The following is a 15,647-nucleotide window of genomic DNA, read 5'->3' as shown; positions in this document are numbered from 1 at the left end:
GAGAAAGACTGAGAGAAAGACTGAGAGACTGAGAGAAAGACTGAGAGAAAGACTGAGAGAAAGACTGAAAGACTGAGAGAAAGACTGAAAGACTGAGAGACTGAGAGAAAGACTGAGAGAAAGACTGAGAGACTGAGAGAAAGACTGAGAGACTGAGAGACTGAGAGAAAGACTGAGAGACTGAGAGAAAGACTGAGAGACTGAGAGACTGAGAGAAAGACTGAGAGAAAGACTGAGAGACTGAGAGAAAGACTGAGAGAAAGACTGAAAGACTGAGAGACTAAGAGAAAGACTGTGAGACTGAGAGACTGAGAGACTGAGAGAAAGACTGAGAGAAAGACTGAGAGAAAGACTGAAAGACTGAGAGAAAGACTGAAAGACTGAGAGACTGAGAGAAAGACTGAGAGAAAGACTGAAAGACTGAGAGAAAGACTGAGAGAAAGACTGAAAGACTGAGAGACTGAGAGAAAGACTGAGAGAAAGACTGAAAGACTGAGAGACTGAGAGAAAGACTGAGAGAAAGACTGAAAGACTGAGAGAAAGACTGAGAGAAAGACTGAGAGACTGAGAGAAAGACTGAGAGAAAGACTGAGAGACTGAGAGACTGAGAGAAAGACTGAGAGAAAGACTGAAAGACTGAGAGAAAGACTGAGAGACTGAGAGAAAGACTGAGAGAAAGACTGAGAGACTGAGAGAAAGACTGAGAGAAAGACTGAGAGACTGAGAGAAAGACTGAGAGACTGAGAGAAAGACTGAGAGACTGAGAGACTGAGAGAAAGACTGAGAGACTGAGAGAAAGACTGAGAGACTGAGAGAAAGACTGAGAGACTGAGAGAAAGACTGAGAGACTGAGAGAAAGACTGAGAGACTGAGAGACTGAGAGACTGAGAGAAGAGACTTTCTTGTTGAAGTTGTCATGGTCGTAGTATTTTTAGTATTTTTCTCTCTTTCTCTTATAAGGAGCCTGTGAGGCTGAATTAGCAGCAGCACAGAGGACCTCTCCTCTCCTATGGAGGGATTATGGGGTTATTCAGATTAATGTTGGTTATCAGAAATAATTAATAATTGATTATTGAGGATAGGATTTAATTCACATTAAATCCACCTCAGGGCATCATCCTGGAAGATGATAACCAATTCACTGATTCAATCTCATAAATGATTCATCCTAAATCTCGGTATCCCAATTAATAATTCGATTATTAAAATAAAGGGTGAAATCTGGTTAAATGATTGATACCTAAATTCAATCATGACACTGTTAGAGCTGAATTTATAGCATCAATGAAATAACAACACAGTGAAAGCAACGTGGAGAACTTTGTATGATATCAGTTGACTTATTTACTTTACTTACTTATAATATAACAGGCTTTATTTTACTGTATACAGCCAATACTATTCTATTCTATATGCTACTCAAACACCCTAATAGTTAATAGCTAATAGTGTAGTGTGTGTGTGTGTGTGTGTGTGTGTGTGTGTGGCATATGTAAGACAAAAGAAGGACTGCAAACAATATGGCCAACTGACACACAAAAAGACCCGGCAAAACAGGCGGGAAGATTGAAAACCCCGGCGTGAGTTGAGGGTGAGCCATGTGTGCTCACTCTGTGCACGCATGTATGTTAGTGAGAGAGAAACGCATGCAAGTCAAACTGGATGAAATCACCACGACAGTAAATCTGAATCAACAACAAAACAACACAGATTAACAAAGTGGAGCTCTCACAAAGCACTAAACATCACAACAGAAGCATGTAGCATAAAACCATAACATGTAGCATTAGCATGTAGCATAAAACCATAACATGTAGCATTAGCATGTAGCATAAAACCATAACATGTAGCATTAGCATGTAGCATAAAACCATAACATGTAGCATAAAACCATAACATGTAGCATTAGCATGTAGCATAAAACCATAACATGTAGCATCAGCATGTAGCATAAAACCATAACATGTAGCATTAGCATGTAGCATAAAACCATAACATGTAGCATAAAACCATAACATGTAGCATAAAACCATAACATGTAGCATTAGCATGTAGCATAAAACCATAACATGTAGCATTAGCATGTAGCATAAAACCATAACATGTAGCATCAGCATGTAGCATAAAACCATAACATGTAGCATAAAACCATAACATGTAGCATTAGCATGTAGCATAAAACCATAACATGTAGCATTAGCATGTAGCATAAAACCATAACATGTAGCATAAAACCATAACATGTAGCATTAGCATGTAGCATAAAACCATAACATGTAGCATTAGCATGTAATTTAGCAGATAACATACAGTTTCATAACTAAGTCTGCCCAGATGTCAGGCCTCACTAAAGAGTCGCTCTAATAAACGATAAGACGTGTTGTTTCCTTTTCACTGAACGGCGTCGTGCAAGTCCAACAACGCTGCGGAGTTGGCGACCCCGTTATGTCCTGGCTCGTCAACTGGGTCTGGATCACGTCCCTGTCCGAGTCCACGTGTGCAGCGGTGGAGTGAAGATCAGAGATGACGATGTCAGAAAAGTAACGGGGAAATTGATCGCCTATTACTTCTTAAAGAAACAAGTGCGTGGCTTGCAGTAAAAATCAACCAGTTGTAGACTAGTAATTACTGGAGTATTGAACAAAGCTTAAGTTAAATCTTACTCTAAGCCATGGCCAAATGGTAAGAGTGAGAAAACGTGGTGTCTTTGTTCTGATTAGAAGAGCTTTAGCAGCAACAGAGAGGCTGAAGGAGTGTGTGTAATTGTCTTTTATTGATGCGGTGATGTCATATGCCACAGGTCACACTGACCAGTTTTAGCTGGACATTGGATCCACAGGCGTCAGTTAAGACTCAGGTGTGAAAACCTGAGGGACTTCTGGGAAACTGAGTTTTATGGGTGAAGCCCTACACGTGCATTATCTAGTATATTTGAGCTAACCTTGAAAAAACCTTGAGGTCTCAACATATGTCTCACCAGCCTGTGTTCACTCTGTCTAATCCTGTGCACTGAAAGATGAATGAGTGTGATTTGTGAAAAAAACATTAATTTCTTACCCCTCATGGAGATTAAAAGAGAAAATATCCTGCTATGAGCTCGCCAAAAGAGGCATCTGCTAATCTAGTGAAACAATGAGCTGCAATACAAATTGAATGACATTTGTTTGACATTTTGTGTGTCATTTGGTAAACTTGTTGCCGCCACACTTTTTCATTTGAAATCTATTAGTTGCTGCAACCTTGAACTCTGCATGTTGTTCCTTTGTGTCTGCGAGGCTGTTTAAGAGCCTCAGGTGATGTGAAGTCCTTGTTGTTCGGTGTCATTAATCCCCGTCTTCTCTACCACAATGTGTCTCTTATTGTTTATGTCTGTGTGTGTGTGTGTGTGTGTGTGTGTGTGTGTTTTATGTGTGTGTGTGTGTGTGTGTGTGTGTGTGTGTGTGTGTGTGTGTGTGTGTGTGTCTGTGTGTGTGTGTGTGTCTGTGTGTGTGTGTGTGTGTGTGTGTCTGTGTGTGTGTGTGTGTGTGTGTGTGTCTGTGTGTGTGTGTGTGTGTGTGTGTGTGTGTGTGTCTGTGTGTCTGTGTGTGTGTGTGTGTGTGTGTGTGTGTGTGTGTGTGTGTGTCTGTGTGTGTGTGTGTGTGTGTGTGTGTGTGCATTCGGTACATCGATATCTGTCGTTCCATCGCACACTCACCCCTCTGCATAGACATACTATCTACTTTCTCTCCCAGCTTTTCTCACAAGGGAACTGCTTCCTTGTGGTGAACCATTTTATATCTTAACTTGTAATGGCACACTCACACATACACACACATGCATACACAAGCATATACACACTTGTTTTAGGTTTAACACGATCTCCTTCCAGAGATTGCTTATTTATCGGGAGTTGTGCTAAGCCGCACCAGTTACCATGCATTTTTCATGAGCCGTGGATTTAATGGTTGCTTGGATGTGTGTGCGTCCGTGTGTTTCTGCGTGGCGTGTATGTTTGTGTATATCTGCTGGTTGCTGATGAGCTTTGGCTTTAATGTGTTCAAGAATTTATGCATGTACAGTAGTGCAATATGTAGTGCATTAGTGCTATATATAAACACCTAGAACCCGGAAGTCCTTCCAAATGTTTTGGACCCTCCTCTCCTCTCCTCTCCTCTCCTCTCCTCTCCTCTCCTCTCCTCTCTTCTCCTCTCCTCTCCTCTCCTCTCCTCTCTTCTCCTCTCCTCTCCTCTCCTCTCCTCTCCTCTCTTCTCCTCTCCTCTCCTCTCCTCTCCTCTCTTCTCCTCTCCTCTCCTCTCCTCTCCTCTCCTCTCCTCTCCTCTCCTCTCCTCTCTTCTCCTCTCCTCTCCTCTCCTCTCCTCTCCTCTCTTCTCCTCTCCTCTCCTCTCCTCCTCTCCTCTCTCCTCTCCCCTCCTCTCCTCTCCTCCTCTCCTCCTCTCTCCTCTCCTCTCCTCCTCTCCTCCTCTCCTCCTCTCCTCTCTCCTCTCCTCTCCTCCTCTCCTCCTCTCCCCTCCTCTCCTCCTCTCTCCTCTCCTCTCCTCCTCTCCTCTCTCCCCTCCTCTCCTCCTCTCCTCCTCTCCTCTCCTCTCTCCTCTCTCCTCTCCTCTCCTCTCTCTTCTCTCCTCTCCTCTCTCCTCTCCTCTCCTCCTCTCCTCTCCTCTCCTCCTCTCCTCCTCTCCTCTCCTCTCCTCCTCTCCTCTCCTCTCCTCTCTCCTCTCCTCTCTCCTCTCCTCTCCTCTCTCCTCTCTCCTCTCTCCTCTCCTCTCCTCTCCTCCTCTCCTCTCCTCCTCTCCTCTCTCCTCTCCTCTCTCCTCTCCTCTCCTCTCTCCTCTCTCCTCTCTCCTCTCCTCTCCTCCTCTCCTCCTCTCCTCTCCTCTCCTCCTCTCCTCCTCTCCTCTCCTCTCCTCTCCTCTCTCCTCTCCTCCTCTCCTCTCCTCTCCCCTCCTCTCCTCCTCTCTCCTCCTCTCCTCTCTCCTCTCCTCTCTCCTCTCCTCTCCTCCTCTCCTCTCCTCCTCTCCTCTCCTCTCCTCTCTCCTCCTCTCTCCTCTCCTCTCCTCTCCCCTCCTCTCCTCCTCTCCTCTCTCCTCCTCTCCTCCTCTCCTCTCCTCTCTCCTCTCTCCTCTCTCCTCTCTCCTCTCCTCTCCTCTCTCTTCTCTCCTCTCCTCTCTCCTCTCCTCTCCTCCTCTCCTCTCCTCTCCTCTCCTCCTCTCCTCTCCTCTCTCCTCTCTCCTCTCTCCTCTCTCCTCTCTCCTCTCCTCTCCTCTCCTCTCCTCTCTCCTCTCTCCTCTCTCCTCTCTCCTCTCCTCTCCTCCTCTCCCCTCCTCTCTCCTCCTCTCTCCTCTCCTCTCCTCCTCTCCTCTCTCCTCTCTCGGGGGACCAGTTCCATTCAGCAGGTCTCTAACGGTCTTGAAAGACACGAGGGCACTGGCTGCAGGATTAGGTTTCTGCCATGTTCACATTCCTCTCGGTCCCCCGGGGAGGAAGGTAGAATGGAATTCATATGTTTAAGAGGCTCTGAGCAAGTGTGCACATTTCATTGCGGGGCGACATGAACAACCCTCCGCCGAAGCTCTGAGGATAACGCTTTGAATATAATAGAGAGGGAATTGGTGTTGGGATTGAAGCAAACCAGTACATTCAGTGTGCTTTCACCTCTACACGCAGATGTTTGCACACTCATAGAAAGAGTGAGTTACATATACAAAACATCAGCTCACCCGCTGCGCACCAGAAAGCATTTTAATGTGTCAGTTTCGGCTGGTCCACTGAAATGCAGCTCCAGTAATCAAATCAGTCGTGTGGTTTTCATTGCTGTGTTGCTATTAGCATACATTAAAGAGCTCATTATCTCAGGTCATTCTGTGTTGCTGTATTTCTCTCTGCACTGTGGATACGACCACCGCGGATGCTATGAATATGTGTATGTTTGTGCTCTTGTGTGTTTTTTCTCCCTCCCTCTGTGTCTGCAAGGCACTAGTGTGTCTGTTCCTGCATATGTGTGCATGTGTGTGTGTGTGTGTGTGACATATGTGAGATGCATTACTGTCAGATAGCTTCCCCGTTGCAGTGCAGTCTCCTCAGACGCTTACGTAATGTTATTACCAATCACACATGGAGAGCATCCTGGCACTCTCACAAGGTTAGGATGAAATATGAGAACGATTATGGAGATCCAAGATTGTATTATCATGATTTCCTTATTATTGCATCATTAATCTATTTTTGTCTCTTGTCTCTGTCTCTTTCTTTCTTTCTTTCTCTTTCTCTCTTCTTTTTCTCTCCAATCTTTTCCCTATGGCTCACGCAGAAGTAGAACAAAAAGGTAAGTCAAACACGCTCACATTCACACATGCACACATGTTCAGATCCGGGGGTGGGGTGTCAGTGTTTGATGGCAACGCCTGCATGGGTTTGTACCTCATGGCAGACTGACGTCTCTTTCAAAGTCACTGCTGTCATATTAAGACGGCTTGATCTCAGCATATAGAGGCAATTTAGGAACACTGGTTCTCATTAGACACACTCCGGGCTCATATTATTCCATAGTATCGTGTAGAATGTCACTTAACAAACTCTCCACGGGTCGAGCACATTTTTATGATGAGCCAATGAACAGAGAATTACATTGACATTTCATATTTAAAATGCTTCCCCATGATACGAATATTATGCCAGAGCTTTGAATAGCCAATAAAAATTAAATCAATATTCCCAGCCCTTTGCGTTGGATCTGGAATTATATTATTGAGAGGAATAGGAAAACCACAATGTGCATCTGGCCTGTCTATGTGCATCTGGTGTGTATATATATATATATGTGTGTGTGTGTGTGTGTGTGTGTGTGTGTGTGTGTGTGGGACAACATTCCAGTTAAATTACAAAGGTCCCTACGACTCCCGTCGGATCGGCTTCCCAGAATTTACTACGTCTCCCACATCACTCATAAAACATGACCCTAGTATTCCAAGATGGGAATACCAAGCACAGAGTGGGAAATTAATTATTGTAACAATTGCAGAAACAGCAGGCGATAAAAGATGTGTTCGGTTGTTTCTGACAGAAATAGAAAGGGAGAGAAAGGAAGAAAGAACTATGAGACTAATGAGGAGCCGGGGTGGGAGGGAGGAATGGGAATAGAGGGAAAGGGGGAAGTAGAACAAAATGTGCCATTTTCTCTTAGCTGTGAGAGCAGGGTATTATCTGTTGAATAGGAGGCATGCTGTTGCTGTGCTTAAGAATGACAGTGACTATACAACAACCAAATCACAACACAGTAAGCCTATCATGTCATCGTCACTCACTGCTGGTTGAGGTTAAGTTAAAACACAATGTAAAATTAATGAAAAGAAACAAAACATTTCACAGGCACTGTCAGTAAATCTGAAGAGACTAGTTGGCATGTTACAGAGACGCATGAAAATGTATCTAATGTGATTTTATTTTTGTTTTTTTGCTGCTCAGTGTTTCTGTGTCCGGGCATCCTGCGAGGAGTGTACCAAAGTGAGCATCTATTTGAGTCAGACCACCAGTCTGGTGCTTGGTGCAAAGACCCGCTGCAGGCCTCAGACAAGATCTACTACATGCCCTGGACCCCGTACCGCACAGACACACTGACAGAGTACTCATCAAAGGAGGACTTCATCGCCGGCCGTCCCACCACCACCTACAAACTCCCACATCGTGTGGACGGGACCGGCTTTGTCGTCTATGATGGTGCACTCTTTTTTAACAAGGAGCGCACCCGCAACATCGTAAAGTTTGACCTACGCACGCGCATCAAGAGCGGCGAGGCCATTATTGCAAACGCCAACTACCACGACACCTCGCCGTACCGCTGGGGGGGCAAGTCAGACATCGACTTAGCGGTAGACGAGAACGGACTGTGGGTGATCTATGCAACAGAACAGAACAACGGGCGCATTGTGGTGAGCCAGCTCAACCCCTACACCCTGCGGATCGAAGGCTCCTGGGACACCAGCTACGACAAACGCTCTGCCTCCAACGCCTTCATGATCTGTGGAGTCCTGTACGTAGTGAAAACCGTCTACGAAGACGACGACAACGAAGGGACGGGGAACAAGATCGATTACATGTACAACACTGATAAGAGCAAGGAGATGACCGTTAACATACCCTTCCCTAATTCCTACCAGTACATCGCAGCAGTGGATTACAACCCCAGAGACAACCTGCTGTACGTGTGGAATAACTATCACGTGGTCAAGTACTCGCTGGACTTTGGCAACAACGGTAAGTTGTTCCTCCTTCTCCACCTTCTCCTCCTGTCATTCTTCTTCTTCATGGTTTTTGGCTTTGCACTATGTGTAATAAGAAAAATATGCTGCTTTTAGTACCTCTCTAAATTTATTGGACAGGCTGTGATGTGATTTTTTGTAAAACCTTACATGAAATACCTTGGCATATATGTAGGCTAATGCTTTTAATATTCATTTTAATGATAAATGCTTTTTGTTGTGACATAAGGGATATTTACAGCCACTAATCTTCCCCCAATAATTAATTCTGCAAAATAACATTAAAAGGAAGAAAAAGAAAAGCACCATCTGTGCTGTCACAGTTCTCAATTATGACTCCCCCCAGCCCTCCTCCTCCCCCCCCCCCCCCATAGTATCGCTCTGTGTTTTTAGAAGTCAAAAACCCTCAAGAATACTTTTAGCTGTATTAAACACTGGTCCATATACCAGTGTCAGCTGATGTCAGCACAGCTGCTATTTGTGGAAATATTTCACTTTTTTTATTACTTTTAACCAAGAAAATTCACGGGCATCATAAAGACTTCCTTGATTTAAAAGACAATCTCCAAAGAAGTTATACTGAGCTTTACAAACTGTAAATGCTTCTCACCTTTTACTCTAATACTTAACGTCCTTCTCTTTAGTTTCTTTAGTTTTACTACAAACCATAATAAGTTCTTCTTGAATGGAGTCAGGAGTGTGTGGAGGGATGAAGTGACACTGCTGTCATGCATAAGAAGACAATGTTAAGTAATGTAAACCTGTTTTTAATCCTTCATATGAGACTACAGTTGAAGGTTTATTATTGGACGTGTTGCTGTGAAATTTGGTGACTTTTCATCTAGAACCAACATCTGGTCAGCCTCAGCTGAACTCTGTGTTCTAACTAGCAAATGTTTGCTAAACTAACATGGTGAAAATGATAAACATTATACAGTACCTGCTACATGCTAGCATTATCACTGTGAGCATGTTAGCATGCTGCTGTGAACATTTAGCTCAGTGCAGCGTCAGCAGCAGTTTGAGTGTCTGTTCACACGAGGCGTTCAGGCACAGTGTTGAGTGTAGATCACTTATCCAATACACAATCACTGCACATGTAAAACAAACATGATGCATAAAAATACGCTTCTGGCTGCATTTACATACCTGTGTGCACAGCTGTATTGATTAAAATCAAACTGTATCTAAACACTTTGAGTGTAGACACGACTTTAATCTGGATTAACTGAACCTTTACATTGTGACAGTCATTTGGTCAAATCCAGATTAAAAGTCAGTTTGGTAAACAACAACAAAAAATAAGAAATGATATGCAGACATCCTGTATGAAACATCTATAATTATCTCAGCTGAGCAGTGATGGTTGATAAACCCAGGTGGAAGGGAGGGTCATGAATCCAGGTTTCAGGATGACTCGTTTGGATGAACCAGGTGGTTTTTTTCAGTGTGAAAGGAATACTGTCCAACCCAGAGTGACTCATTTTCAACTGTGGTGTGAGGTTAGAGTCGCCCCCCCCTCCTGCTTTCCTCTGGATGGAAGGGCTTAGGCCCCTGGAGCCTGAAGGGCTATTTGCCCAGCATAATTGCCTTTCAGCACCTTTCTATGGAGTGGTCAAGGCAGTCTGGCTGCGTGTCTTATTAAATGATGTCTGAATTAACGCATGCTCTTACACGCAATTAGGAGGCGCAGTACAAGGAATTATAGAGAGAGGCAGCATTAAACTGGGTTTCTACCGATCAGTGTGTGTGTGCGTGTGAAGGGAAGCCATGCTGTAAAAATGTGTGTATGTGTGTTTATGCATGTGTGATAATGTGCACGCCTTTGTGTGTGTGTGTGCTAAAGTGCTTACAGTATGAGTTTGTGTTTCTCTATTCATGAGTGTGCATACGTGTTTATTGGTGTACGCTTGAGAGTGTGATCACTCACATAATGGAGCTCAGGGTGTCTCGGGAGGCTCTAAAGAGGAGATCAATGGGGATTCAATGTGGAGAATGACCTCCAGTGCACAGCAACAAGCCAGACTGCTGACCAGCGGGAGATAAATACATACAATCAGGCTGTGATTGGTGAAAAACTCAGAACCACAGTTGGGCCTTTATAGACCATGAAGACCATGAAGTATACTAGCATAGTAGTAACATTTATAAAACAATTATGAACTTTAATAAAACAAATATGAAACTTGAACTTGACTGCTGCATTTGCACAACTATTTTAATACGTTTAAAAAAAATTAAATTAATAAAGTATTGCAGTGTTTTCACTCTCAGGGATGTGATGTTAAGTTCCTCATCCAGACACAGAGGAGAAGTGACCAAATACAACAAAACAACAAATTAAATGCTAATTTAACTTATCAGAATGAAATCCCCACATGCTCTTTTCAGTACTGTAGATAGCCCCCGTCTAGTAGATAGCCCCCGTCTAGTAGATAGCCCCCGTCTAGTAGATAGCCCCCGTCTAGTAGATAGCCCCCGTCTATACACTTACTGTCAGCTCTATGCGCAGCACGCAGCAAACTTCCATATTGAATAGAAAATAATAATCAGAATAAACAGGCTACAGTAGGGGGCTACGTCCTGTGGACGGGTCATCTGTGGTGTGCGGCTCCTCTTTTACTCACATCTCTGTAAACCTCTGAGCAGGGAAGAAGGCAACCCCCCCCCCCCCCCCCCCCCCCCCCCGGTCCATTTACTGCGTCATCATTTCTTTTAAATAGCCTATTTTTACTTTAGATATATTAGATGGTCTACGGGTGAAGCAACATAAATCACTATGAGGGGGATACAGTTTTGTCCCCACTGGGGATAAAAATAACTCAGCAGAGGAAATTCCCCCCCCCCCCCCCCCCCCCCGGCAAACTGCACCCTGCATACAATCAATGCTGCCCCACTCCTTTACTCTCCTCCTTCCTCACTCGATGAAGACGAGGAATAATTAACTACCTCAACTGCATGATTTTCTCATTCTTGGGAAAATGAGGCGACAAGTCGATGAATTGAAGTTTGATCCTGTTGTTGTATCTGGACTCTGTTTACTTGTCTCAGAGACATTTTACTGTTTAGATTCATTTCAGATATGTTCACCACATACTGGAGGGTAAACTTATACTGTTCCAGCTCTGGTGTATTTTTACTTTTCCTTAGTCAGTGCAGGAAACAGGCCAAGGAAAGGGGCCATGCTGAGGGTTTCCACTCATTACTGATGTGGCTTAATGCTGGCCCCGCTTTTGTTTCGGCTCATATGGACTTCTTAAAGATATAAAATGAGACAGGAAATGGGCCAGGGAGTAAGAGAAGGCAGAGGAAGGCCACCGAGGACTGAGTGTAATTGGGGTAAACACACACAGAGCACCAATTACTGTGTTGTGTCTGTCCGACTAACAAAGGCAGCTGATTGGACAGTTTAGGAGAGGTCATTGTGTGACATTTGCACTTTCTGGACCAGGCAGTTAGTTTTTAAAGACACACTCACATGTTTGCAGACTGTTAAGGCTTGCTTATCTTTTGCTAATATAATATAATATAGGTCTTAGTATCAACCCTCAATACTTATTGATTACTGACCAACATGTGTCTGTAGAGCAGTGAGTATCAAACAATGTCAAATATCAGTCAGCAGTGAGTGTTTTGGCAGATCTTTGATACATACTATTTGATCAGATATTTCTCTATTTTATACTATTACACTTTAGTTATTGTATTGTTGCGTCTGGTCAGACTACATTTAATTTAGTGTTTGAGAAGTTTAAAGAACTACAGTAAATAATGTTTTAGGGGGAAAAAGTGTTTCTGTTGCTCAAAGACATTGAAAGAAGTATTTATTGACCGCTGTGTTGGAAAGTGCCCGGCTCAGCCCTGTATTATACGGTTTGCTTTAAAAATCAGACTTTCAACATCACAGGGAAGAAATAAAGAAAGAAATGTGAAGTTAACCTTGGGCCAACAGATAATATAAGGTTTTACTCCCATGTATTCCATCAGACTGTATCTGTTTGAAATGCATATTCTTCCTCTCTTGGTACTGAAGAAGAAAGTGAACCGCCTCACTATTGTTTCCCACGTCTGTTTGTGTTTGGTCTTTGTCTGTTAAATCCCCGTTCTCTCCCGTCCTGTTTCTCACACAAACAGTCACAATGGCAGGAATCTCACTATTTCTGCTTCTCATATGTCTTTCTCTCTTTTCTCTCTCTCTCTGTCGTTCTTATCTGCTGCTTAATCTGCCCTCCTTTTCTGTTCCCAACTCTTTCCCAGATCACACGAGGCTATTTCATGGAGTGTCCTTAGATGTATATATTATAGAGGCCTAGCACATGAATGCCTAAAGTCAGAGTCAAAGTCACTTGTCTCCACATCACCCCCCCCTCCACCCCTCCACCCCCCCCACCCCCCCCCCCCCCCCCCCCCCCCCCCCCACACACACACACACACACTCCCCAAACACTCTCTCACTCTCTACTGTTTATGGAGTTGTTTCATCATGTCTTCTTACATGCATATTATAGAGGCCTGCCCTACGCAAGCGGCATGGCTCCGATGAAACATTTGAATAATTTATCACCTCCAGTCTGCCTTGCCACACTTTAGAAAGTTTTCCCAACAAAGTCGCAAAATTATTCATGTTATCTGCATCTTGGTGAAGGGAGGGGCGAGCGGGGCTAAAACTGAATAGATCCGAGCATGTACGCTCCGACTTCTCCGTCTTTGTTTCGCTGCCTGTGCAGCCTAATTGCTGTTTTGTGCAATTTGTCACATGCTTTCTCTTTAAGGTGATGATTTCTACTCATGTTCAGGTGAGACAAGCTCACTGCATATTCTAGCTGTATAAAATGAAAGGTACGTAATTCTGGAAGTTTTCTGTGCAACCCTTGAGGTACTGTTGCAGTCTTAAAGAATTTAATCAGATGGAGTCAAAAATAACAGTTTCACCGTTGGTTTCAAGCATTTTACAGTAATAACTTCACTTTATCTAAACACCTCATGCAAGAGCCTTTATTTAACTAAGATTATTGAACTATGTTAACATATGTTTACATCCATTTGCATAATGTTTAAAGTCCTGTGACCGTAAAGCAGAGTTTTCTACCTCTAGACAAGTACAGGTAGGATAAGAAACAACATAGATATTATTATAGACATCATTGCAGCATAATTGACTTTTTTCCAACATTTTGACGTTTTTTTTTCAAAGCCAGTGTACGCACAATTGATTTACTTCATTTCCTGATAAGACTTTATTAGTTTGCCAATTTGAACGCATTTTGTGTTTATAAATGAATAATTTGGTCAAGCAGCATTTCAATGTTGAGACTTATACACAGTCTTGAAAAGTGAACTTCATATAATAAACAAAAACTCTATTAAAACGAACCTCATGCTTACTGCAGTCACATATTTCAAGTCTTAATTAGAGAGTAATCAGATGTTGGCTTCTATTCCAGCCTGTTAAATATAAAGTTGTACAGTGACGACCTCTACTCGCCGCTCTGTCACTTTACAGACATTTAAAGGTTCACCTTTGACCTCTTAATGGCTGAAATCACACCGTCCCATTTCCTCAGGAAGTCAAGCACAAAGTATCTATTGTCTTTACTCCTCTGCATTTATTTACTCCCTCCTCCCTCCCTCCCTCCCTCCCCTCCCCTCCCCTCCCCTCCTCTCCTCTCCTCTTCCCTCTTCTCCTCCTCTCCTCCCCTCCCTCCTCCCTCCCCTCCCCTCCTCCTCTCCCTCCTCTCCTCTCTCCTCTCCTCTCCTCTCCTCTTCCCTCCTCTCCTCTCCTCTCCTCTCTCCTCTCCTCTCCTCTCCTCTTCCCTCTCCTCCCCTCCCCTCCCCTCCCCTCCCCTCCTCTCCCCTCCTCTCCTCTCTCCCCTCCTCTCCTCTCCTCTTCCCTCTTCTCCTCTCCTCCTCTCCTCTCCTCTCCTCTCCTCTCTCCTCCTCCCTCCCCTCCCCTCCTCCTCTCCTCTCTCCTCTCCGGTCTCAGTGTGTGTGTGTGTGTGTGTGTGTGTGTGTGTGTGTATGTGTGTGTGTGTGTGTGTGTGTGTGAGTGTGTGTGTGTGTGTGTGTATGTGTGTGTGTGTGTTTGTGTGTGTGTGTGTGTATGTATGTGTATGTGTGTGTGTGTGTGTGTGTGTGTGTGTGTGTGTGTATGTGTGTGTATGTGTATGTGTGTGTGTGTGTGTGTGTGTGTGTGTGTGTGTGTGTGTGTGTGTGTGTGTATGTGTGTGTATGTGTATGTGTGTGTGTGTGTGTGTGTGTGTGTGTGTGTGTGTGTGTGTGTGTGTATGTGTGTGTGTGTGTGTGTGTGTGTGTGTGTGTGTGTGTGTGTGTATGTGTGTGTGTGTGTGTGTGTGTGTGTGTGTGTGTGTATACAGTGTGTAAAGCTCTCGGGTTGTTCACACCACTTAAGATGATCCATCTGTGTCAGATTGCAGTCTGGTTTACTTTCTATGTTCTCATGATTGTTTTGAACCTCTGAATAGTTTGACGATCTCAGTATCAGAACATAGAATTAGTGTCTTGTTTAATGTAACTTTGTGTCCATCACACCTCAGTCTGCACTCCTCCTCACTCTTCTGTTTGTCTTTCCAACTGCATCCATCATGTGTTCTTCCAGCTCCTCCCTCCCTGCCTATCTCCCTCCATCCCAAATAGATTAGGACACAGCCGTCTCAGCAGAGACTGAACTCTGCTTTAGAGAGTCTGGTGCACCTGTTCCTCGCCTGCAGTGTGTCCTTATCGATTGGATTGCCCCAGCCAGGCCCCTCTGCGTGCATTTGGCCTCTGCACCGCTTCTCCTCTGCCAAACAGCAGATGCCAAATTAAGCAGGCCTAGCCAGGACAACGGGGTGGAAGGGAAACCCACAGCCTTGCAGGAAGTAGCGCAGAATAGTGTAGCGAGCGGAGCGTGTCACCATAGCTGTGCAACATTCACATTTTATTTTTAAAATATATGAAAAATGCAGGAGGGCCTCAAAGTGGTTACAGTCTTAATCTCTAAATGATGAGCCATGGTGATAAATTATGGGGAGCAAGAAATTGAATAGCCACAGGGTCACTTGCTAGAGGCTATACAGCTGACTCACTGTAATATGATTGTGCAGGATGCCTGCTACATATTCATACATGTTGTTCTCACACATTTGACATCAATTCTATGCATGTCAGCAGTGGCAGAGGACACAGTGTGGACTTAAGGTCTCTGCTTTGTTGGAGGAAATGATGACTCCTTCCATTATTAAACAGAAAAACAACAATAAATAAAGAAATAAATGTTGGTCCGTCCCATTAGCTTTTTTGCTTTGAACAAGGGAACTTCCCCTGATTAATAAGAAAGAAGCATGTAATTGGCAAAGTAGCTGCAGGTGTCTCCAACCTCAGCTGCGGGACGACACG

General features: G+C 44.1%; 1 protein-coding gene across 1 annotated transcript in view; it reads left to right on the top strand.

Moving 5' to 3' along the window:
* Positions 1-15,647, top strand: part of adgrl3.1 (adhesion G protein-coupled receptor L3.1) — a 130,726-nt gene that overhangs the window by 64,794 nt on the left and 50,285 nt on the right. Inside the window, exons 6-7 of the mRNA XM_067578478.1 lie at positions 6,305-6,319; positions 7,459-8,247. Coding sequence (XP_067434579.1) covers positions 6,305-6,319; positions 7,459-8,247 — 804 coding nt within the window. The remainder of the gene's footprint in view (positions 1-6,304; positions 6,320-7,458; positions 8,248-15,647) is intronic.

This window comes from Thunnus thynnus, chromosome 3, assembly GCF_963924715.1.
Source record: "Thunnus thynnus chromosome 3, fThuThy2.1, whole genome shotgun sequence".
Taxonomy (NCBI): domain Eukaryota; kingdom Metazoa; phylum Chordata; class Actinopteri; order Scombriformes; family Scombridae; genus Thunnus; species Thunnus thynnus.
Note: the sequence above shows the minus strand (reverse complement) of the source record. Positions and strands in the feature narration are given on the sequence as shown.